Below are 25,743 nucleotides of genomic sequence, written 5' to 3' on the forward strand. Positions count from 1 at the left end.
GAAGGTTCAAAACAGAGCGAGCGCGCGCACGCGCGCGCGCACACACACACACACACACACACACACACACCACTTCCTAGTACAACTCCCTTATTTATAGACAAGAAAACTGAGGCTCAGAAGACCTAAAAGATTTGTCCAAGGTCGGGGCTAATTAAGGAAACTAGCCAACTGCAACACCCAATCCCTTCCTGCTAATAGCCATGTGTTTATTTATAGCTCAGTTATAGATTATCCAAATTCATTCGGCCAATAAAACGCAGAATATTGAGTTCAAAACCACTCCCCCTAAGACCACAGCATAAATAACGGCGGTGTCTTAATACCATAACGATACCTTTTCATTAAATACGGAGTTCTCATCCTATCAAAATTCAAGCGCTTGGTTCAGTATACAGAGAAGGTCAGGTCGTAACCCTGTCTAAAATATCCTGGCAGCGCTCACTGTGCAGGGCTAATTTGGGTGTGAGCTGTGTGTCCCGGCTGACTTCACACCCCAGCTAGGGTTTCAGACCTACACGTGGCTTTGGAGCGATACCCTGGGGATGAGCCGCTGCGGGCTTGGCGGTGCTCTCCACTGTGTGCGTGAGCCGCATGAAGAATCCCTTTGAGAAGCCCAGGAGTTTCCTCTGGCAATTTTGCGAGGAGGGCGGGGGTGGAGTGGAGGGAAGACGCTGTGACCGGAGATTACCTCGGAGGCTGGACCGCAGTGGAGAGGGCGTGTGAGTCGGTCTTTTTTACTCCAGACTCTGCAAGTGTAGTAATTGTAATCGAGTATATTCCGGCACTGTGCATGCAATATACATACTTATTTTTTTCAACATAATTCTTAAACGAGACTACAATCCCAGTAGAACAAAGGTGTGTCTTGGCAGAGGTCAATATTTATCCCCGATAAGAAACCTGTGACCACCGTGAGTCCCCAGGTTGAAAATGTGGACTTCACGACATCTTTGCCCGGGATTAGGAAAGTTGGTTGCGTTGGAGGGAGGGAGGATCGCCGCACTTGCTGCTCGCACCCCGAGATCGCGAGTCCGCGGGGTAAGTGTGCGCTTTCTGGCAGGCGCGCCCCCACGTCCTCACACACCCCATTAGCACGAATCGGCAAGGATGGGACCGCGGAGGGGCGGAGCCTTCGGAGCCCCGACCCCACCTCTCCCGCCCCTCCCTCCGCCCCGCCCGCGCTCGCCCCCCGCCCGTTCCCGGGGCGCCCGGCCCGCCCCCTCCCCGCCGCGCGCAAACGAACCTCGCGACACCGCGCTCGGCGGTGGCGGTGGCGGCGACGGGCCGGGCGAGGGAGCAGGTTAGCCCGAGCCGCCCTACTCTGCAGTTGTCTCGGAAGCGCAGGCTGCGCCCTGAGCCCTGCGCCTGGGAAACACTGGCCGGCCAGCCGCTCCCGGGACCGGCTCCTCCAGGCGCTCGCAGGCATGCAGCCCGGGAGCAGGCGGCGCGCCCCGGGCCGCTACTGAGTCCGCGGAGCTGCGGAGACCAGCTCCAGCCGGGCCCCTCCCACCTCGCCCAGGGACCCACGAGCGACCGCCCTACACCTAGTCTTCACGCGCAGCCCCGCCAGCGCCACCCCCCGCGGGCTGGAGGGGCTCATGCAGCCGCCAAGGTAAGCGCGGACAGCGGGGCAAGGGGTCCTGACGTTCCCAAGGCGCCGCCGACACTTGCGGTGGCCACAGCGCTGATCTGCGGTTCCCCCAACCCAGTGTTTCATCTCACACATTTGGGGCTTTGCCTGGGATGAATCGTCTTCGCTCTCTTGGCAGCAGGAAAGTTTTGTGGTTTGGTGTTTGTTCTTTTTTTCCTCTAAAATGCTGTCCTGCGGGCAGCAGGCGCTGCGCGTGGCTGGGCAGACCCGGCGCACGTCCCACCCACTGTGAACCGGCCTGGAGCTCCCTCTTGCGCGGCCACCTCTTCCTGAGGCAAGAGCCCCTTCTGGCCTGCAGAGCTCTGGACAGGTCTAGCCACCCCGCTGACCCACCGTGAAGCCCGATTGGCTCGCCTCACCCAGGCCGGAGCGGCAGAGGCTGGAAACGAGCGCGCCTGCCCGGGGTGTGGGGGTGGGGGGACGTTGGCCCTGTACACCGTCCAGGTTCAAGTGTGAGTGACCCCTGGGATTGTCTGGTGTGCGAGGCTTGGAGTGGGTGCTAAAGGGAGAGAATCCGGAAAGGTTCGACACCTCCAGGACTCGGCGCCAGACTTGCGCCTTGGCTCATTCCTGAGTATGAACTAGGGAAGAGGGGCAGGTGTATGGGGGGGGGGGGGGGAACCAGTGCAAATGTGAAAGACGCTCGGGTGCAACTCTGGATTGCATCTTACTGAAGTAATTGCATTAGATTTGCTCGGAGGGAGAGTCAATTTCCCCCAGACTGGGATTTTAATGGGAGCCTGTGCGCTGTTATTATGTGGTGTGGTTTCGGAAGGCGTTGGATTGTATTTATTTTATAAATTGGGTGTCTTGAGGCGGATGGATTAGGGAGAATATCGCCATCTAGCGGAAATGGTGAGCTCTGCCGTCCTCTCAAGCCTCGAAGTTGGGCGTCCTCAAAATTAGACGCCTGTCCGAGGTGGAGAGATGGAAACTAGTCCTGTCCAGAAAGACTAGTTCGCAAGTGTCCCAGTCGTCCTGCCGTGCTGGAGCACTCCGATGCCCGGAGCTTAGCTCCAGGGCCCGAATGGCGAGTTGTATTAGTGGCAAGAAGTCCTCAAGGACTCCCGGTTCCCTTCTTTGTGTAGTTTTAGGATCTTCCAGCAAAAACAAGGTAAACGGTCACCTGGTGTCTTTCTGGCCCAGGGATCTGGCATGTCTGTACCGTCACCTTACTGATCCCCAATGTATCTATATCTATACAGGTGATCTGTGAAATTAATGTTAAGCCATGACCCTTAGGAAAGAGATTAGGCCATTCTCACACAAGGGGAAGAATTCCTGCTGTTCTGGTACCGCGGCATCGTGACAAGCGAGCCTGCTTCACTGAAATGACGGACTGCTCCACGGCGTGCAGATGGACAAAGGCTCTGGGTGGGGCACCCACACATCCAGGCAGGCTGCGCCTTCTGTATGGCTGGTTTGTACTGCCACCTTCCAGGCCAGCCGATCCTAGCAGGGAATGAGATCTCTGTGTGAAGGGCACTCTGACTCCTTGGAGAGCCCTGCGGCTTTCTGCCTGGGATGAAGTGCGTTTCCCACCTCCGGACTCCTCTGGGCTGCGGGCTTGCAGTGGTAGTTGGAGGGGGGGGGGGCAGCCTCCTTTTTCTTTCTTCTTTCCTTGTAAGTCTTATATATCCCAAACTAGTCTTGACTTCTCTATGTAGCCAGAAATGACCTTGAACCTGTGATTCTCCTACTTCTCATCTGAATGCTGTCACCGGATACAGGCACTGTTGGGAATCGAACCCAAGGCTTTGTGCATGCTAGGCAAGCACTCTACCAGCCGAGCCACATCCCCAACTCCAACCTCCTTTTCTCACCCCTCCCAACCCTACCCCTTATTTCCTTCCCTGGTGAGGACTGGGGCTTTCACTCCTAATACACACGATGTGTGTGGCTGCTCTGCCCAGCACATCCCTGCCGTTCTGTCTTGGTTCTGTCTCCCCCACTCACACAATCTGTTTAATAATCATGACAAAAGGGCCCTTCAACTAGCGTGGTGTCTTCTTAAAGGGGGGGGGGGGGCGTATCTGACTTGTGTTGCTGCCTGCCCGGGATGTGGATGACAGAGAAGAAAGGCATGGAAGAGCCTGCTTAGTATGATCCCTGAGTCTGCTCCTCAGCAACTTTCTGTAGTCCAAGTTCAGAATTAAAGGAATAGATGCTCCTCACCCCTGACTCCACGACAGGGAGAGATCCAGCCACCCTAGCCATGATGCCCACTGCTCCCAGGAAGCAGGCTGGCATTTTCACTTCCTGGAAAAGGATTCCAAAGAGGTCAAGGGGAATGACCATAGGTCTGATTCTCAACCTGTGGGTCACCAACCGTGGTCCTTTCCCAGGGGTCACAGATCAGAAATCCTGCAGATCAGATATTTATATTATGATTCATAACAGTAGCAAAATTACAGTTATGAAGTAGTAACAAAATTTTATGACTGGGGGAGTCACCACAGCATGAGGAACTGCCAAAAGGTCGCCCATTAGAAAGGCTGAGAACCACTGCACTAAAGAGCTCTTTCCTACTACAGCCTTGCTAACGGAATTAGGTTCAAAACCATTTATGGCTGCCGAATTTGGCCAAACTTTAAAGTATGCAGGGTAGACAAGGAAGCAGGTATGCCCCCTGAATCCTTCAGAAGTAGGTACCCAGTGTGGGGGGAGGGGAAGTGGTATATCCACGGGGAACAGCAAAACCAAAGGAGGAGGATCAGAAAGCCTCGCAGACTAATTGGAATATGTTAACTCTACGAAATAAATGAGGTGAAGCCCCTCTAAATGCACTTGTTCAAATTACCTTTGTCTGCTTCTGTTTCTCATGGGGTCCTTGAGGACAAGGGCTTTGCGATCCAAACTATCATTGTTTTGGTCATTCAGCAACCTTGACTGAGGTTAACCTGATGAAGGCAGTCTCTGGTTTTCCCATCTGTCTGGTTTCCAGCCCGAATGACAGACTCCTCTCTCTTTAACCAACAGCCGGATTCCGTCCACCCTTCTCTTAGCCGTGAACAGAGATGACGCGAAAAGTGAAGGACCGCTTCACCAAGCGTCACACAACATCAGGCAGACGTCAGTGTCCTTGGCGACAAATACACATTCTTAAGGAAGACGTCTAGTTTCTTGTGTCCTTTGACACAAACATGCTGCACACAGTTAAGCAAGGGTCAGAGGCAGGAAGCCTCGTGAGGTGGTTCGAAGGACGAGAAGAAGCAGTTTTGAAATCTTAGCAGAAATTGACGATGTAAATGCCGAAGTCTTTTATTTAAGATGTTTTAAAGGCTCTGCTAATTGACGAGCCTACAGTGGCATGCCCTCTGAGTGAAGAACAGAGGTGTAGCAAGCACAGTTTACGGAGAGGGTTAATGGCAGAGTTCCCCATTGGAGTTACTTTGGGTTTTTCAATCGTCTATTTAAAGCCCTGCTGCCCAGAGGTAGAATTTTCAGAAATCAAAATACTACACTAGCCAGAGTGTGAAAAATCAGAGGGGAAAAGAAAAATCCCTGAAAAGAAAAGATTTTACTAGCACAAGGCCGATCGCTTTAGAGTCTGTGCCGTCCGAGAGCCAAAGCAGAGATCACACGGCGGAGAGATGCTCTTAAATGTGTTGTCTTCTGTTTCACTAGAGCGCTTTAATAGGTGCCACGTTCGTTCACCTTCCAGGACGCTCAGATCTCAAGTTCCTTGCAGGAGCTTGCCCTGCCCGACAGCAACAGATTGTCCTGTTACCCGATAGTGCTTTCTGCTCTTATCTGTGTACACAGAGCTGATCTGCCGGAGTCCTCCCTGCCAGCTTCTGTACTATCGCATTCCTCTTCGCGTGACTGTCTCCTGGAGGACGGATGCGGACAAGTTTCACTTGTCCGTAGGCATGTTGAAGAATCTTTTCCTCCATGCCAGGTTAGGTGGGAACACACGAACACACCAAGACTGACTCGCGGCCGCCTTGTAGATGTTTATCCCCTCACGGGCACCGTCAGCTGTCCTCCAGGTAGTCTATCACAGGACTCATTCTCCTCTTAGATTTATGCATGGTGCTCAGCTCTGTATGTGGCGTGTGCTCCCCCCTCCTGAGGGTCCTGTTTATAAACCTTGAGGTCACGCTGGGCTTTCAGTTTGCTAACACAGGTTGCGTTCGCGAAGTTTCGCTCTGTTTGTCTAAGTTTGATAGCCCACTCGGTCTTGCTGGCTGAGTTTTCCCTGGCAGGGATACCCATCTCATCTGTTCAAATGCTGGCTCTTGAGCTGCTGGGCAACAACCGCGCAATCTTGCCGACTTTAGAATTTAACTCCCAGTGTGCATTTTTTGCCCTTGATGGTGTCATCCTGAAAAATAGATTGTTTTTACAAAAACATAACCAGGGGGCACTTGAAACCAACCCCATGAGGATTTTTTTTTCCTGGTCATCAGAAGAGCACACCAAAGTGCATAGCTCGTTGACAGAACCACAGAAATTACAGGGTTCCCTTAAAATAATTGGTACCTTGAAGAGAATAATAATATTTGGACATCTGGACGGGTAATGTGCTTTTATTCTCGTTTAAGTAAATACCTCTGATGGGAGACGGTATCATATAAATAATCAATAGAGTTTTAAAGCAATTGCATTGCTGAGAGACTGCTTCACCCACAGCTCTCCCGAGAGTCATGGTGACGTCTCCTGCAGGTCCATCCCTGCTCGGCACGGCAAGTCATTTTTGCCCTAGCACGTAAGATTCCTGAGAGCTTGGCTTCCTTCGTCACACATCGCTCACGTCAGCAGGAACAGTTTGCTGTTCGGCCTTCAGAATGCTGTCTGTTTGAATTGTGTCCCTGAGGCCCAAGCCTTGGGATTGTCCCCTGATGGGCTTTTAGGGCATGACTGGATCTTATGCTCTGGCTCATGACGGATCAACCCATGTGGATTCATACTTCAGCGGTGTTGCTGGGGGTGATGGTGGTAATGGGAGTGTCAGGAGGCGAGGCCTGGTTGGAGGAAAGTGGGCCAATGGGAGAGCCCCATTGAAGGGCGTACCCTGTCCTTGACCCCTGCTCTCTCGGCTTCCCACCCACCCTGAGACAAGTAGCTTCTGCCACCAAGAAGAATGGCCTCACCATAGGCCTAGAAGCCACAGACGAGGATTCTGGTCTGCCACCTCTGAAACTGTCCACCAGAGTCATTAAGGAAGAGGCCTCCCTCTGGTGGCTATCATAGCGATGCTAAACTGATTGCTTAGGACCAGGTGACAGGGAAAGCTAGTGGTGACCCTTAGAAGCCGAGGCAGGAAGATCACGAGTTCAAGGCAGCCTGGGCTATGTAAGAAGCTCAAGGCCTGCTTATGGGTTTGACGTTGCTTTCATTTTTCTCTGCTGGGAGTATTTTGAGAAAAGAGCTCCCAAACTGCAGGGATCGATGAAGGCGTAAGTCACAAACAATGCCACACCAGTTTGGAATTATGATTAATAGGGTGGTATTTATTTAAAGAGGAAAAAACTTACAGATCACCGTCCCAGACAACAGCCCTCTGCACAACCAGGAAGGGAGTCTAGTCGTCTGGTGGAGCAGGAAGTGAAGAGAGGAGAGGGAAGTGGCTGCTTTTTTAAAGGGAAAGAGACCACGCCCCAATGGGCTGGTATCTCAGCCACTATAGGCTGGAGGAGCAGAAGGACCTCCCACAACAGATCTGATTTCTTCTTTAGGACATGGCTGCCATTGACAGCGTCTGCTGACTCTGGGCCTGGTTAAGAAACAGATGCTTCCCCCCCCCCCCCCGCCCCATCCCAAGAGCCTGAGTTAAGAGTACACAAGAGGAAGCAAAACTTGAGGCAAGCAGGTATCCTGTACCACCCAACACACACACATACGCACGCGCGTGCACACACTGTCCAAGACAGAAGACACCTGGCATACAGTCTGAGATGCCTCCAAATGGTCTGTAAGCTGAAGAGGTTGAAGAGAATTGATGCTGCAGCTGGACCAACTTAACCACTTTCTTGTGTAAATTTTCACTGTGTTCTAGAGCATGGTTAAACTGAGGAAAGGGCACTGTGAATATGTGGCAGGAAAAAAAAATTAAAAAAAAAAAAACCTCTTGCCACCCAAAAGGCAGATGGAGGCTTCTACAATCGAACCTTTTCTACTTCCAAAGTTACTTAAGAGGGGTGGGAGAGGTTGTTGAGGGAAATCCTCCCTTTTCTAAAATCATTTTTCTATTTGCGTTAGCATCTGTGAAATAGTATTTCTCTAAACATATTCCCCTTTCTAACGCACGATCCATCACGAGACATATGGGATGTATTATTGGGCTGACAGGGAAAGATAAACCGTGGGTGAAGATGAGGCACAGCTGTGGCATGAGGAGAAAAACACTGGACTTGGCATCACAAGGCCTGGGTTTAGCCTCTGCCCCGACATTTGCATTCCTGGGGACCTTGGGCAAGTTGCTCAACTATCCCAAGTCTCAGACGCGTTATAAACAGCAACAAGCTATGTCCACTTGCATAGTTAAGGTAATTCTACAGTTACCTACAGAATTATTTCTTGTAATGAGAGTTCACTAAGTCCTAAAACCCACCCAAAGCCAAGGTAATCTTGGGGTCCTTACAGGGTGCCATGGGTTCTCCCCAGTCCCCACACATGCAAAGGCCTCTAACAGAACCTGGCCCATCGTAGACATTCTATCATAGCCCAAACAACGGTCTTCATCCGCTATGAGCAACTAATGTTGGCAGCCACTTGTCAACACTTCCCCTGTTCCAGGCGGTCTGTTCTGAGTGGATTATATAACTGTACGAGTTCCCTTCATCCTCGCTTCGGAGGGAGCTGCGAGTACACCCCCCATCTTTACCAGGGAAAACGATTGAGATCTGGTCTTTCTGCACGGCATGATCTTAGCCCGGAGTCTGTATTTCCTCTCTCATACAGAGGTTGAAGAAATGTTCACCATCTTAGATTCTGCACTTCCTGTCAGCTTGGACACTGTGTCTTCGGCGCTGCCTTCATTATTCCGTGGTTTGGATCTGATGAATAACTTGATTGCCTGTTCCTCTTGCTAAATGTCCGTAGTATTTGTGCTTGGCACCGGATGGTTCATTAATACGGATAGCACAGCCGTCTGCTGGTGAGGAGAGACACATACTCACCTCACTGTCTTTCCATACTGTTGCCACGTGGTGGATAAATGGTTTCCAGCCAGTTCTGTTCCCAGGAACTTACTGGAATTGAGAGAAGTAAAGGCTGTGTGGTCCACTCATCATTACAAGAACTGCATATCTTGTGTGCATTAAGTATCCAAAAGCGGTTTTCAATTATTTAAGATGTGCTTAGTTTTACTTTAACTGCATGAGTGTTTGGCTGTGCACCACGTGCGTGCCTAGTGCCTTAGATTCCCGAAGACTGTGTCGGATCCCCTGGAACTGGAGTTATGGATGGTGCTGGGAACTGAACCCTGGTCCTGTGCAAGAGACTCTTGACTCTTGAGCCATCTCTCTAGCCCCTGGGTTTAATTTTATTCCATCGTGTTGGAGGAGAGCTTGCAGGAGTCAGGTCTCTCCCACCATATGGGTCCCGGGGATGGAACTCGGGTTGTCAGACTTGGCAGCAAGCACCTTTACCCGCTGAGCCATCCCATTGGCCCCCGAAGACTGCTTCAGAATGAGAGGAAGTTATTAAATGGCTTCAGGGTATGGTTTCAGGTAGATCGTTGCTGGAGAATTTCATGCTGACAGAGAAACGTAAAAGCGTCACTTCTCAGATAACATTTCCTACTTGCTCAGCAATATTTCCACTTGGGGAATACAGAAATGTTGCAGACGAATCTCTAGAACTGTTCAAAAGTCAGATGGTACTGGGTAAAGACAATTAGTTACAGAGACAACGTGAGTTTCAGCGCATCCCTAGTACAGGGACTGGGGTACTCGAAGACCCATCTGCCATACCCCCAGAGGCAACCAGGCCATGAATCTTCAGGTATCAGAGCTGAAGAGACCAAGATCGGACAGGCCATGATTGGACCACACAGCTAGAAGTAGAAGTAGACAGTCCTCATCCTCAGGTCGCTCCTTCTTCACGTTTACTGCGGTATATTCAGAGCAAGAGAAAACTTATACCGAGGCATGGCTAGGAAGCAGCTGGTGCCATCCCGAGGCATCGTGGCAGCAGTATTCACATTGACCAATCTGTACTTTCTGAGGAAAAAAAAATAATTTTAAAGTAGAAATTGAAGCCCAGGAAAGTGGAAGGACATAACTGTAAAAACTCCTGACATCCCTCATACGCACTATTTTGTGTCTCATTCTGTCTGTATATATGCACATACATATATTGGTTTTGGATGGTGAGCTCAACTTTCTTCTGCTATGTTGGAGGATTCATAGTACAATTTAAATAGAAGTAGAATAGGAAACACCCACCGTGGAGGGAACAGTCAAAGGCTGATAGTTTTGGGCAATATTTGTTTTATAGTAAAAGGGATAGTAAATAGATAGGTGATCATCTTATATTAAAAAAGAGATAGACAGAAGACAGACAGACAGACAGACAGACAGACAGATGAATGGATGGATAAGAGAGACACAGGAAGAGTCACTTGCCAGGACACTGAATATTTTTAACATGGACCTATATTATTTCGTTTTCACTAAATATATTTGGTACTGGATTGAAGGAAACTGAAAGCTCAGGAAATTTTTTTCTTCCAGTAAATTCTGTCTTGGAAATCACTTTTGCCTTTTCCTAGCACACTGAATACATCCATGCCAATTTGGAGGGATAGAGTTGGTGAGGTTCCAACAGTACTCCGTGCACATGCCACAGGCCCACTGAGCTGGTCCGTTAGACCCTGAAGATCCCCTGACTGTTCTAGAAGAGAACCTATAAGCATGAAGGCTGACCCATGGGTCTGTCTGATACAGTCTGTTCAAGAAATGAAATCTGACAGAGGCTGTTCTAAACAACGTGAGGCCGATGCCGATAGCGAAAGTCATGGGGAACAGCTGTGCATTTGTAGCCAATGATGTTGGGCTTCCAGTCAGTGGTCCTGTTGAAAAGAAGCTACCGGCATCCATCTCGCAAAGCCAGCTCCGTTGTCTCGTGACAGGGGAATGGGCTGCTGAGAACTCCGGAAACACCCCTCTCGGGGTGCTAGTATCCTGTGTTGGGATGCCAGGTTCTCGACTGAGCTGCCTGAGAGAGACCAGGACGGCCTGTTGCTCATCACAGGACATCTCAAGTCTCGATCGGAGTCTTCAGTTCTTAGAGTGAGACAGAAAACCAATGCACAAGCAAAAGGAATTTCTCTCTCGTGAGGAAAACATATTACACACTTAAAGATGTTCAGAAGTGACTGGGATCTGCAAATATGTTTTTTCATATTTCACCTTTCACATCTACATGTGGAAGTATCCCGGGTGAGATGATGCCTCAGGTCTCTAAAGAGAGCTGTTGAGATATCAGCATCATATGTTCTTTTAGAAAAAGTAACATTTAAGTGGTGGAGAAAAAAAAAACTGTTTAAATTACCAAGAAGTCACCCTCATAGTAACGGGAGGCCATCAAAACAAAAATAGCATGCACGCAGAGAGAAAAGAGGCTAGAAAGAAGCTAGGAAGATTAAGTGGGCTAAACAATTCAAGGAGCATGTTTCGAGAGTCTCCAAAATCCACAGTGGAGTGTGTGTGTGTTTGGCTGGATCAAACCCCGAGTTCCACAAACACCAGACAACAACTGTACCACTGAACCCTACTCCCAAGCCCTGAAGAGGGTCTTAGTGCCAACAATGACAGCAAGCTGACAGATGCTTTGGAAGCAAATTAATAGGGCAGAGTCCCCTCCTAACCTGTTATGGCAGTGAACGCAGAGAGGAAGTTCTGTGGCGGCCTGTCCTGTCACCTACCACAGAGAGGAAGACTGTAATAATGAAGGATGGCAGAGATGGCCTCTTGGCCAAAATGTACAGTTGTTGCTTGTGCTTGCGCCTGCGTGCCTCGTACACACAGAGGGAGCATGCCTGTGTAGCGGTCCCTTTAATAGTCTCTCTCGTAGAACACTGTTATTACTATTGCTAAGCACACGCTAAAGTATCAATTATCTGGATGAAGTACAACAGAGACCATGAAGCTGGACAATTTAATGGGAGAGAGGTAAACAAATCAAAAGACAAGGAAGAAACCCAGTGATGAATTACATTACCTTCAAAATACCGTCAAAGCAGGTTCCACTCAAAAGGTCATTTATAAGAAGAGTTCAGTGGCTCCAGAGAAGGGGGACGGGAATTGCCAGAGATTAGAATGATCCTCAGAGACAAGAAACAAAAGTAGAAAAGAAAAAAAAAAGGTGCTTTTCTGGATGAAGAATTAAGAACAGTGGGGAATCCCCCCGGATTGATTGTGCACCCAGATTTAGCTGAAATGGATATATTTTATCCGAAGAAAGCAAGGGCAGACTGTTCCAGCCTGCAGAAGAGATGCAGGTCCTGTGGAGATAGCAAACAAACGGTGATTAACTCTTGGGTGAGCTCAAGACTGAGTAAGGAAAACACAAATGAAGCTTTGCAGGCACGTGCCCGAATTAACGCATTTACAATAACATAATCCAAATGACGACAGGAGAACAGGCTCCGGAGCCCAAGCCGTTTAGAGTCAAACAAGGGCATTCTGGGGGTCCTTGCAGGGTGCTTGTTAGTTAAAGGCTGTGCAGGCCTAGATATTCAGAAACTGCCTAACGTTTTATCAGAGATGGTCCTGGACGCCAAACCAAAACAGAATGTTCTTTCCAGGCCGTGATCCAGACCTGACAGTTTATGTCCTTCCACTGCAGAGAAAATATCTCAAGGCTGTAGAAGGCTGAGCAACGTTTAATCACCCCAGAGAGCATCTTTCAGAACAGGCTGCCCTGCTTTGTTCCTTGAGGGCTTCAGTGTGGGAAGATAAAGGCAGGGAGGTGATAGGATCAGACTTGAAGGTCATGGGGAATGTGAACAAAGACTGCCTCATCTGCTCCGAGATGGCTAGACCAGGAGTAGCCCTTGAAGTATCAGCGAGGAATCAAGCAATTGGATGGGTCAATTTACTCGGAGCTGTCAAGTGAACCGATCCAGCTCTTCAAGACATGGTATAAGTATAGTGTGTGTGTGTGTGTGTGTGTGTGTGTGTGTGTGTGTGTGTGTTTGCATGTACACATGTGAGTTTCTGGGATCAGACTTAGAGCCTTGTACATACACATCCTGCACCCCAAGGACAAACTCGGGTCCTCCTGTAGGCAAGGCAAACACTTTGCCATTTTTCTCCCCTGTCCCCTCCCCAGCTTTTTCAAAGCAGGGTGAGAGCAGAGAACACTCAAGAAAATTTATCAGATTCATAACTGAGAGGTAACAATGGATTGAGAGGCACTGGCCACACATCCCCATTTGTGAGGTTGGCAAAAATCCCTGAGACCAGTATTGGACCATTGGCTTCATCTATACCCAGTGGTCTGTTTGTCCAAGCGAGAGGAATCCAAAGTAAGACTAGAGCCGGCCACATGAGGGATGCCATAGTTTGTCCTAGCCGGAACAAGTAATAGTGTGGCCAGAAAGAACCAAGGAAGACGCGATGAAGACTTTATCAGCCCCTACAAAGCTTGCCAGTTAAATTCAACTTCAGTGAAAACCAGATGGCATCCCTGCCAACTGCCTCAGCCCTACCATGCATTCTCCCCACCTTCTCCCCAGGTCATCACCTCAGGCTGTCCTGGAACTCTCTGTGTAGACCAGGCTGGCCTCTGACTTCTGAGCGCTGGGATTCAAACTGTGCACCGCCATGCCCAGCTTGAGTGAGTATTTCTGATCATTCAGCCAGTTTTCTCCCTCTGTACAACACGGGTGATCATGAATGAACCTGTCTTAGCTGAAACTGTCTGAAAATGTCAACCAACACAGACAGCATAAGAACAAATGAAGGGGCTGGAGAGACATCTCGGTGGTTAAGACGGTGTACTGCACTTCCTGAGGACCTACCTGTGTTCAGTTCCCAGCATACCCACATCAGGTGGCTCACAACTGCCTGTTACTCCAGTCCCAGGGACTCCAACATCTCTGACCTGGGCAGGCACCTACGTTCACATGCATATACCCCCTCCCCCCAATATGAACACACATGTGTGCACACAATCAAAAATAAAAATAATTTAAAAAGAGAACGAATCAAAATATTAGCCATGAATTTTAGAAAGCAACCCTCGAGACACCTGAAAATTCACATCGCCTTTTTGATGGACACTCATCTCACTTCCCCCGTCAGTCATTGCTCCCCAGCGTTTGTTTTCACAGCAGTCCAACCATAGTGTTGTGTTAGCTTTCCGTGGCAATAACAAAATAACCGAGCTTATTCACTTATAAAGAAAGAAAGAAAGAAAAAAACCCAGAGGCTTGTCTTGAGACACAGGAATGCATACACTAGAAAAGCAAGGAGTTTGGGAAGCTGTGATTTGAACCTGGAAATACCGAAGAGAAATGAGAGGTAACCCATAGCAAGTCCCAACAAGTTTTATTCATGAGAAACTGAAAGCAGGCCACAAGAGCACTATGAGATGAGGCTTCGGAAGCTCAGCAGCCTGAGCTCTCCCTCCGTGCTGTGAGGCCTCCTGCAGGCTGTCAGGGACTGGGAGAGAGGCAAGGCAGAAAGGGACTACATTTGGAAGAAGCCGCTAACACTGCTTGAGGGTGGGGGGTTGTCTGTGTGAGCAGAGAGGAGTGGGAGTCCATCGTGAGATGGTGTGCAAAGAAAAAGAAAACAGGTTGTCTTGGCTCACAGTTTGAGGGTGTCCAGTTTGCGGCCAGGTGAGCCCATGGCTTTGGGCCTCTGGAGGGCCTACTGAGTGGCAATGGTGGGGAGCATGTGGTATAGTCAGCAGCTTGCTTCATGGCCAGGAAACAACGGAAGAAAAGAGTCAGGGTCTCAGAATCTCTCCAAAGGCATGTCCCAAGGGCGGAAGGACCACTAGGCTCTACCTCCTAAAACTTTGCCTGTCTCCACACCACAGCAAGAATTGTCTTATTTCTTTATCCCCTGAGATAGCCCAGTCTGTCCTGAGCAAGAATTTACTGGCTGATCCCTGCCATGGAGTGAATAGCAACTGTTAGCTGCTGAGAGAAGAGAGAGTTCCCTCTAAGGGTCTACCCCCTGGTAAGCTGACTAGAGGAAGAGCGCATGTCCAAGAATATTTACATTTTGGACAACACAAATTAGTCTTGACAGACACAAATTTGGGTAGGTAACGAAAAAGGTGGGGGAGGGATGAATATGATCAAAACAGGCAGGAAACACCAAATTCAAGGAGCTGAGAAAAAAAACAAACAAACAAAAAAAAAAAAACTTTGGGTCTCAGGCTGAAGGGATTTCTCAGTGGTTAAGAATGCTTGTTGCTCTCACAGGCTCAGCGCTCTGTTCCTGGCACCCATGTAGGGAGGCTCACAACGTCCTGTAACTCAAACTCCAGGGGATCTGACACCCTCTTCTTCTTCTTTGCCCTGTCGGGTGTCAGCAGCTGCACACGTGCGCACACTCACAGATACATACATAAACATAAATAATTTTTTTTTTAAAAAAATCGAGTCTCTCTCTCTCTCAAGACAGCACCCATCCCTTGCAGAGATGCTGGGCAAACCCCAGGGCCTGGTACCCCTCCCAGATTATATTCACTTGTGGTCTTAAGTGACAATAATAGCCTGGCCCGTTCACAGGGAGAAACAGGTGTTGAGATGAAAATTCCCGCTGCCACTGGACCAAGGGCAGGGCTAGAGAGGCCTTCCCTGCGCTGCTGGGGATGCTTAGGAGAACTCTGGTTATACAAAGGCTTAGAAATCTGAAAGGCAGATTCCAGCCAATTAGGTTTAATTCTGGACCTAAGGAGTGGAAAGGCCACAGCGAGTGTCTGGGCAGTCTGTCTGTCTGTCTGTCTGTCTGTCTGTCTGTCTGTCAGGGCTGCTCCTGGAGCAAGCCGGGCTGCTGTGATTCTCCACAGTTGTTGGGTTTGGCAGAGCAGCCTTGAAAGGAAAACTTTTGAGCCCTGGATTTGAGACGGTGAACTCTCCCTGGAGAATCCTACACCGCACTTGGAAGCTTCGGTTCAAGGGAACAATAAGTAGGCAGAGCCTGTTCTGTCTGAGACCTAAATATTTGAGAGGAATCCCCGCGGCAGCCCAACTGGAACGGAAAACCGGCTGCTACCACGGGGTTTTTGACCAAAGGAACCTGCAGTGTCTGGCTTCACAGGTGACTGAGGAATTAGTTCCCCCTCGTCTGCTTCAGGAAGGCCAGATTCTGAAGCTGTAAGGTCTTGCTGCCTGTCTGAGGCACCATGTGACTTTGGGGCATAGAACCGCCCACCCCCCCCCCAGTCTCCCCTCCCACAGCCGAGTTCCCCACAGCCGAGTTCTCAGTGCAGACATAGCCTGCAGCTTGTGTGGCCTGCAATGAGACTGTGATCGCTCTTAAGAGAAATTGGATCAAAATCCAAATTCCCCCACCCCCACCCCACCCCAAGAGCCAGATGGGCTGGCTTGGGGGGTGGGGTGGGCCGGAGGAATCCATTTGACTAAAAACACTTGCCCTGGCATATTTGTGTCACCCAGAAGATGTTTCTCAGGGGAAGTTGCCAGTCCCCTAAATACCGCAAAGGCCGGAGAGCTAGGGAACACCTTAGAGAGAAGACATTTTTTCTCCTGGAAAAATAAGTGACTGAGTCAAGGGCGATCACCACCCTGAGGCCATCCCAAGATGGGGCTTGGGAATATAGCCTCTGCCTCAACACCAGAGGGCTCGGCCTGCGCGCCCCAGGGACCACAGTATCTCTCTCTCACTAGGTTGGTAGCAGTGTCCCGGGAGGCACCATGAGCAAGATCTCAGTTCATGAGAGAGATCTCTGTTGCGAACAGGGCCAGGTTCTCGCGAAGCAACCGGGTGCTTAGAGATGGTACGGGAGGGGTCCCCAGCGGAGTCCAGGTCCGAGGCGGGCGTGATCCTTGAGGTGCAACTGTTGCCCAGAGCCTGACAACTTCGGAGGCGGCCTTTCGGTCTTCTGTGCCGGCGAGACATCTGAAGGGGAGTAAAACGAGCCCAGGGGTGTCGGCGGCGGCTTTGGAGCGGTAGTCTGGTTGCAAAGGGAGGCTGGAGTTTGTCTCCAAGCTCTTTCAATTTGGATGCGATATTGATGGGGGAGGATTGAAACTCTCTGAGATCCCCGTGCCCTGAGCGCCTTAGCCACCCGAGGGAGTGGGGAGTGGCAGCTTGGGAGCCAGGAACGCGCCCTGCACTAGCGGGCCCCTGGTTCCCCAGGTCCTCTTGGCCACCGGCCGAGCAGCCTGGGCTGGCGATCCTCCCTCCCTCTCTCCCGCCAGGATGAAACCTGAGCTCGGGAGGGCGGGGCTCACGGCGGCGGGGCGCGGGGCAGCCGCGACATTGGCGGGGAAGCGGATGATGGATGGCGAGGGCGGGGCCGGGCAGCGGGGTTGGGGGTGGGGGACACCGGGCGCCCGTGGCGGAGGTGGACCGGGCCTCCCGGCTCGCTGCTCCCACCGGCCGAGCAAGGCTGCCTCTTCTCTGCAGCGTGATTGATTTTTTTTTCCTTCCTTTTCTTTTAAACTTCTTCCAGGGAGAGGCTAGTGGTAACAGGCCGAGCTGGATGGATGGGTATGGGGAGAGGGGCAGGACGTTCAGCCCTGGGATTGTGGCCGACCCTCGCCGTCCTTCTCTGCAGCTTCCCGGCAGGTAAGACACAGCTCCCTGGCCGGGGCACAGCCAGCCGGGTTCCCCGTTCCTGGGCCTCCCTGCGCGAGTTGGGGGTCCCCGGTTCTCCAGCCCCCTGGGGACCTAGATTCCCATTGCCACGGGTCTTTGTCCCGTGCCCTGCATAGGGAGCGGTGGATGTCGGAAGAGACCTAGAGGTGAGGGAACTCCTGCCCGAGCTCCGAAGGACAGGAGCAAATGGGGAGATCTGCAGAGCTAGGGATGCTTCTCTGCCCCCCTCCCTTCTTCCGAGAAAACGGGTGCCCTGGACGCCTTTTGGGTGCTCCAAAAGAGAGGAGAAGGGGAGGCTCGGACTCCGCACCAGGGGCACTTTCTCCAGCTCCTCGCCCACCAGTTTGCAAACCTGTTGGTTGCCCAGGGGTGGAGCTGGGGGCGCTGGGGAGGTCCCAGATTAGTCCCCGACCGCCCCGTCCCGCCCCCACGCTGGCCCACGCGGGGAAGCCCACGGACACAGGCTCAGACGCGTTAATTCCTGTTTGATAACATTCTGCGTTGCCCCCCTGTTTGTTTTTATTGTGCCAGAAAGCGAGAGAATTTCAGAATTAAAGCTGAAAAAGCCCATCTGTTTCCAATGAATCCCCCATAGTTTTTCACAATGTTTTTGGCAGATCGCTGCTTTCAAATTCCTCCGAGCCCGGACCTCTTGTTTTTGTTGGGGGAAGGGAGACCAACTCCACAGAGAAGCGTTTGTTCCTTTCCAAACGCTCCGGTTTCTTTACTTTTTTCCCCTTTGGGGGGGAGGGGGAATGAACGAATCTTAAATCCCCGGTCTGTTTTCTTTATAATGTTTCGTAAAGTTTTATTTCATTTTTTATTTCATGCTACTCAGAGTCTGAAAAAGCCAGTTAAACGCTTTCCACACGTTTTTCTCTTTTTAAAATACAACTAAACAGTGTCACGACCAAATGGTCCTCCTCGTAAGGCGGGATCTCCCAGCCTTTTCCATTGTGTTGTGGGGTTCCGAGGTGTCTTTGAGCAAAAGATTCCAGCTTGTTTCGGAGCGCGGCCAGCTGTGGTTCTGCTGGCTCTGCGCTGCTGAGATTTGCAAGAAAGGACTTGAGTTAGGACTGGGACTGGGTTGTTTTGATTTCCTTTTCAGCCAACTGGGTTTCAAGGAACTGACAGACAGGGCAGTCAGTCCAGGCTAGGCCTGGCTTCAAGTTGGCATTCCCGGGGGCACACGACATGGACAGCCAACACTATGGGGTAAGGGTGAGTTTGCTCTCTTGTCTCAGCTGAGCTACAGGGCCCCCAGTACCCACTTAGCCAAAACGTCCCAGCTCCCTCAGGGACTACCACCAGATCTTTTTTTCTGAAACTCCCAAAGAGAAAGCTCCCTGCCCAGAACTAGAACGGGAGAGGGGTGTCAGTATGCCCTAACAGCTCTCATAATCCAGACACCCTGAAATCTCAAAACCCCCACAGTGGTTTCCAGCAGGGGAGATAACCTCCCCCCACTGCCATGTTCATGAAACCCAAGTTTCTTCATCTGAATCAGTGGTTCTCAACCTTCCTTATGCTGCTCCCCCCCAGCCATAAAATTATTTTTGTTGCTACTTCATAACTTGTAAGTTTGCTACTGTTATGAATCGTAATGTAAACAATCAGTTTTCTGATGGTCTTAGGAGACCCCTGTGAAAGGGTCATTTGATCCCCAGGGGTCGCGACCCACAGGTTGAGAGCTGCTGATCTAAATATTCTATTTGAAAGGCTGATCTTATTTGTTCCCAAGAATTAAATTTTTTTAAAAAAAAAAAGGGGGATTTAATTAAAATTTTAAAAAGTAAAAACCATCATCAGAAAGAAAAAGAATTTCAGAGAAGTGGCAGCATGCTGTTGTTCATCTTGGTTTGGTCGGGGATAAAGATCCAGCCCATTGGAAGTTTTATCAGATGGGTTGATAAATGGCTTTTGTCCCTTGGCTGCCGTGGGGGGATGTGATCTCAGCTCAGTGCTGAAATTGAGAAGGGGGGCTCCCAGGGCTCTTAAAACAACACCTTCCTGCTCTTAAAGCTACAGCACTTGTTAGCTTCTGGGGCTGGAAGGTGAGGAGAGGAAGGGCCTGCAGAAGTTCTCCACAGTAGGAAGAAACTGCATGACTGGGTGGGGTTAGGGCTTGTAGGGGGGGGGAGGGTGATGTTTCTCCATTCACTTTTTTTTTTTTTTTTGTCTTAAAAACTATTTTTGTTTTAAACTATCTGCAGCACAGTCTAAGGCACACTGGCGGGTTATGTAATTCACAACTCAAATTCCGCCACTTTTGTGTCCAAGAAACCCATTTCTTTTTGGCTTCGGGGCTGGTAACTAGACCCTGGCAGATGGAGCTGATAGCTGGGTTGTGTCATGCCAACTGGCTAAGGTTTCCCCTCGCTGGAGCCCTCTGACAGTTGCATGTAGTCAAAACTGCCCACCTCTGTGAAAACTGAGCTGCTGCTCACCGAGGACCAAATAAACTGAGGGCCTCAGGAATGTGGGTGCGCTGGAATCCGCGTGGGGCAAAAAAGACAGTTTCCTCCGTGGGGAAGATGCGTGATTTCCACCGCGGAGATGCGCTGTCCCCGTCTCTGACGCAGCGGTCCAGCAAACAGGATGCCCCAGAGTGAAGGTCAGAGTTCTGGTGCGCAGTGGGTGGACCTTAGGGACATTAGGCAAGCCGGGGTCTCACCCACCAGAGACAGGTGGAAGCTGGCCCAACAGCCCTGTGAAAGCCTGGGTTTGTTCAGGGCTCGCCTGCTTGAATGGCTGCCAGCAGTGAGCAGGAGTGCAGATTAAATTGGACCTAGTTATGTGGAGAAAGATGCCTTCACTCTGCCAGACTGAGAGTGTTTGTGTGTTTGGAGTGTTTACACGGACTCGCTCAACGTGGATGGCCGACTTCCCGAGCCCTTGCTCGGTGACAGCGTTCAGAGCCCTCAGCCTGATCAGAGAGAAGGCTGGAGGGGTGTCTGGATACTGTTCTAGGGTAGAAGATGGGACCAAGTGGCTGCATCCCCAAGCCAGATGGGGGTAGGCCGGAAAAAACTTCTTAGAAGAGGTTTCCTCAAATAGCATCCTCTTCAGAACTCAGCAAAGAGATACTTTTTAAGCTGTGAGGCCATTGTGACTTATTCAAACAAACTTCTGAGAGAAACCCGTCCAAAGCATGGTGTGTGCATGTTGACCTGTTTCTTGTAGCTGTTCATGCATGCCGTGTTCTAGCGGGGTTCTCAAAGTGTGGGCCATGGACCAGCAGCATCAGCCTCCCCCAGGAACCTGGGCACTGCAGGTCTAGTGAAGCAGATGCAGCCAGGCAGGCCCTCCAAGGGATTCTGATGCTCGCTTGTTCGAAGGGCTAGCTTCTCAGGAGGGTGCAGCCGCTCCTCCTGTTTCCTTCCCTAATAGTTGTATTTAATATTTTGAATTTTCATTTATTTTTATTTATGTGTATGCGTCTGCATGCCTGCATGTGCAACCACGTGTATGTAGAGGCCAGAAGAAAACATGGGGGTCCCCGGAACTGCAGTTACTTGTTTTTATGAGCTGTCCTGTGTAGGTGATGGGAACTGAACCCTGGTCCTCTATAAGAACAAGTGCCCTTCCCTGCTCCGCCAGCTCTTCGGCCCCCTCCCTTATGCTTTTGAACTGTCTCTGTTGTAGAAGTGTTCGTCTTCAAATGGGGACACTGAGACTTAGAGAAACTAAGGTTCTCCGAAGGACCTAAATATATCTGCGTGGCTATCGAGATGAGGATATTTTTAACTGAACTGCTGTGTAAGAAGGCGGAACTAAGGAAGCCTGCTCCCCGTACACAGCTGCGTCTCTCAGTTAGACCCTGTGTCCCAGACGGAGAGTGTATGAGCTCATCTCAGTTGCTATAACAATACCACAGATTTTGAGGGCTGCAAATAACAGACGTTTTGATTATAGCTGTGGAGGCTAGACACTCAAGGATCTAGGAACCAGCCACTGTGGTCACTGTGGTATCCAGTGAGAGGACCTTTCTAGTCCATTTATCTGTCCTGTGCCTTCTTACCCACACCCTTCCCCCACAAGGCAGAAGGGATGGAAAGCTGACTCTCCAGGGTCCTTTCTTTATATAAGGGCACTTTCATGAGGGCTCTACTCCCATGACATAATCGCTTCCTAAAGTCCTGGATCCTATTTCTAATACCATCCCTTTGAGGATTAGGGTTTAGCATGTGAATTTGGGGGGGAGGGCGTGGGCCTGCAGAAAAGAGAAGAAAAGGATGTTCAGTTATAAGAGGCAGAGACTAGCAGCCAGGGTATGACGGGGCAGACAGACGTTTGACCTTCTAGGAGAGCACAGATATCAACTCCTAGAGTTCCCACAGCCCCTGAGGCTCTGGGGTACCCTGGAGAAAAAGGGAAAGGCTCTCTGGTTTTCTGGTGGAAGGAAAGCCTCTGCAAGGTTGTCACCCTGGTGCCCAAAGGGAGGGGATCTCGGGAAAGCGGAAGGGTAGGAGGGGTAACCCAAGGACATAAGTAAGACTTGAGCTAGGGAGAGGAGACTCTGGGGTCCTGCAGAGGCGAATGAGTAAGGCTGGGCACCTGTTTGTGGTCAGAGGGACTGCAGTCCCCTCCAAAGATCTTGCCTTTGGTGGACTGTGTAAGGTCTGTTTTTTTTTTTGTTTGTTTGTTTTTGTTTTTTTGTTTTTGTTTTTCGAGACAGGGTTTCTCTGTGGCTTTGGAGCCTGTCCTGGAACTAGCTCTGTAGACCAGGCTGGTCTCGAACTCACAGAGATCCACCTGCCTCTGCCTCCCGAGTGCTGGGATTAAAGGCGTGCGCCACCACCGCCCGGCCTGTGTAAGGTCTGTACTCTGCTCTCTGCCTTCAGGTTTGCACTGGGTACCAGTTAGTGCCTTACTGTTCTGCTGTCGTGCTAAGATGCACCTGAAGACTTGTCCTCCCCTCCCCCTGCCAAAGTGGCCTACTCACACCAGTTTGCCCAAGACTTTCTTGGTTTAAAACTAAAAGTCAAAACTCCCCATGTCTCCTGGGTCCCAGGCACACCAGGATGTGGACTCCCCAAGTTGCATCCCTTCCCCAGCTGTGTCAGGGACCCCACTACCCCGAGGCATGAAGTCCTTTCCTGCAAAATGGTCTCCTTGTAGGCCAGTCACCTAGAACTGGGAGTCCTTCCTCAGCTTTTTTTTTTCCCTGCCGTTCTCCGTTGTCATCTTGCTGCAGCCACAGCATGAAGAACAACCCCAGGGGCTGCCTCAGTTTCCCACTCCAGTCCCACACCCAATGGACCACATTCAGAATGTCATGGTTCTCCTTGCAGCATCCAGAAGGGGCATCTCTGATTTCTGGTCAGTCCTACGCTCTCACCAAACCCCCTTTCCAAAAGATCCAGCATATCCCAGCCCCCTCATCTCGATATCACACCCCCTTTCCCATGGGATGCTCTATGCCTTGCCTCGCACCACCCAGTTCTAAATTGAAAGCTCACCTCCCTGCCCAAAGTCCATGCAACCTGCTGTGGTCCAATCTGACTTTTGGGTGCCCAAGCTGCACGGGGCTGTGCGTCCCCCTGGCTTCATGGACTCAGAGGTCTTCGAGTTTTGTCTTCTCCATCATTTTTCTGTATGGTAAAGGTGGGAGCCATTTCCTGCCTTCTCTTCCTCTCCTCCCCCACTCTCCCAAGTTCTTCCAGTATAGTCCTAGAAGCTACAAGACCCATAGGTTTTGTGTGTGTGTGTGTGTGTTACTTTTAATTCTAGCTTTTGCTCAAAGGACAAAGACCACAGGACTTTTCCCCCCAGACACCCCACATTTTCCCCAAATATTGTTTCTGATTATACAAGCAGTAGGCATTTCTTTTAACCCAAAGACCAAAAGGGATTAAAAACCCAAAGTTCTGGCCTCTCACAGACAATCCCTAATCAACATTTAACAGCATCCTTCAAGACATAACACCTTCATAAGTCCCTCTCCCAGATAGGGTTGTCTGAAGGAGGAAATAGTTTTAAGAGTTCTTCGGTGGCTTGCATGGCCACAGTGTACCAGGAGTCTCCAATAGCTGCTTTCATCCTCAGGAGCCATCACTCCTAAGGAGAAGGAGAGCTTGCCCGGTGTTGCACGGGCAGCTACCAAGCCGAGCCCAGTAGCCGGTGCCAGACTCCTGCCCTTTCCAAATTTTGGATAAACACAGTTGTTAAAATTTGCTGTGTAGACTGTTAAAGTCTGCTGTTGAGCGTCTGCTGAAGATGTGGGCCGGGGATAAGAAAGGACTGAGACTATGATACCAGGTAACAGGATGAAGGGTGACCTCCCCCCACCCCAGTTCCCACAGACATAGGGCTTTCTCTGCCTCCAAAGAAAGCCCGTCCTCCCCTTTTGTCATTTTGTGTCCCAAAGAGGAAGATGGCACTGTCGCAGGTGAGGCGTTTACTAATGTACTTACCGTATGCCCTATTTAACGAAAGCACTGGAACACCTAGACACTTACCACAGGGCTGTCTCTGTACCCCACCCCTTCAGAAAGGAGTTTGGGGTTGGGCTTCCCACCCTGCTCCAGGTGCCTGGCATGCACCCTTCCTTCCAGCCCCTGCAGATGGCAGAGAGGGAGAAATTTACTCTTTCTTCTTTTCTTTCTTCTCTCTCTCTCTCTCCCTCCCTTTTTCTTTCTTTCTTTCTTTTTTTTTTTCCTTCTCAACAATGTTTTGACCTGCTTTGACCTGCAGCTGAGCAGAAAAGCCCAGCATGGCTGGAGGCAGGGTCAAGATATAAAGTTCTCACTCGCCTCAGGTGTGAGCCCCACATCAGAAAGAAGGATCATGCTTCCAAACCGAAAGGCCACATCTCTCACCTGCAGCTTCTCCATCCTGGGAAATTTTTATTACCTCCCATACCACTGACCTTCTGGTACCCAGGGCTGTTTTGTCCCTCCCCAGAGCAGGACATTCACGTTTGACCCCCCCCTTTCCCCCTCCCTTACCCAGACTTGCTCTCAAGCCTTAACTGACAGGCTGCCTGTGACCTCCCACTCCAGGACTGATTCGTAGCTTTCACATTACCCCATTGCCTGGGAGTTGGTTCCACATGGCTTCCGTGGGAGCCTGGGGAGGGTGGCCTGTTTGGAAAGCTGAGGTACGCCCTTCTTGGCACTCAGCAAGGGTGCTTGTAGCAACTTGGCATGTGTGGAGGCTGAGGCAGGGCAGCCCTGGCTGGGTGTGACTGAGGGGGCAGTACTGTCCTGGGAGTGCTACCCAGCCACCTCTCCGGGCTTAGCTAGACAGTGAGTTCACCCTCCAGGCCCCAGCTCCCTGGGGTTTCTGTCTTCCCTTCCTAGGTCACCTGAGGTAGTCTCAAAAGCTCCCCGTCTTGCTCTCAGCCAAGCCGGAACAATTCTCAGCTCATGGGTGGGAGACACGTTGTAGCCGAGAGGCAGCTCTGGGGCCCTCAGGCTGCCTGGGCCAGCAATGTCACCCAGGAGCGGTGCTCCCTTCTGGCTGTGGTGATGGGTTAAGTGAGGTAGGCTGTGCAGCACCTGGCAAAAAAAAAAAAATCCAGTCAGCTGGGTGTGTCCCTCTCGGTATCTAAGGCCAAACACCTGGGTGTTTACGCCAGGATGATTGAGTGAAATTCCTGCCGGAGTGACGCCAGCAGGCAGCCTTAGGCATCCATTCTTGTCCCAGAACACCCCCGCCCCGCCTTCACACACACCTAGGTTCCTGGCTGTGGGACTGGAATCAGCAGAACCGGGCCCTGCTTGAGGCTCACACTCAGAGGCAGCAGCGGTTGGCCCTCCTACTTAGTGTCCTCTCCCCCACTTCCATCAGGATTGTGTTGTGACATGTTTCCAGAGGTGTAGCTCGGGTTTCTTCTCCAGACTGGGTGGGCAGTCAGGGAGGGAGGGAAGATGGAGACTTCAAGCTTCAGGGTTGGCCTCTCCCCGAGGCTGGCAGATTTCCTCTAGCGGCTTCCCCTCCTTCCACCCGCCTGTGGCCTAATTGAAGCTATTGCCTCTTAAGTTACACAGCTTACGAAAATAGTGCTCTGATGCTGCCACGGGGGCTTTCTGCAGGAGCTCACTGGCTGAAATCGGCAGGCAGGCGGGCAGGCGGGCAGGCAGGCAGGCGCTTCATTTGTGGGCCTGCCAGCAAAGTGAACTCCCTTCCCCCTCCCTCAGGCATTTCCATGGAGGGAGCTAAAGTTGGGGAATCACTAGGTAGGCTTCTAAAAGCCTAAAGGCACCAAGACACACAGCAGGAAGCAGTTTCCACCGCAGGGGCCGGAGTGACAAAGGGGCTGGCCTGCTGGGCTTCCTACCTCAGGGCAGCAAAGCCAGAGGCTGAAGCGGAAGAGCCCCAGTGGGAAGA

The 25,743-nt window shown here is 50.9% G+C and overlaps 1 protein-coding gene across 1 annotated transcript in view; it reads left to right on the top strand.

Annotated features, from left to right (window-relative positions):
- Positions 1–1,270: 1,270 nt before the first annotated feature.
- Rgma (repulsive guidance molecule BMP co-receptor a) overlaps positions 1,271–25,743 on the top strand; it is a 41,355-nt gene continuing 16,882 nt past the window's right edge. Inside the window, exons 1-2 of the mRNA XM_050149144.1 lie at positions 1,271–1,615; positions 17,264–17,379. Of these exons, the coding sequence (XP_050005101.1) occupies positions 1,602–1,615; positions 17,264–17,379 (130 nt within the window). The 5' untranslated portion in view covers positions 1,271–1,601. The remainder of the gene's footprint in view (positions 1,616–17,263; positions 17,380–25,743) is intronic.

The sequence above is a fragment of the Alexandromys fortis genome, unplaced genomic scaffold, assembly GCF_014885135.2.
Source record: "Alexandromys fortis isolate MF-2015 unplaced genomic scaffold, M_Fortis_MF-2015_v1.1 scaffold_67, whole genome shotgun sequence".
Classification (NCBI taxonomy): domain Eukaryota; kingdom Metazoa; phylum Chordata; class Mammalia; order Rodentia; family Cricetidae; genus Alexandromys; species Alexandromys fortis.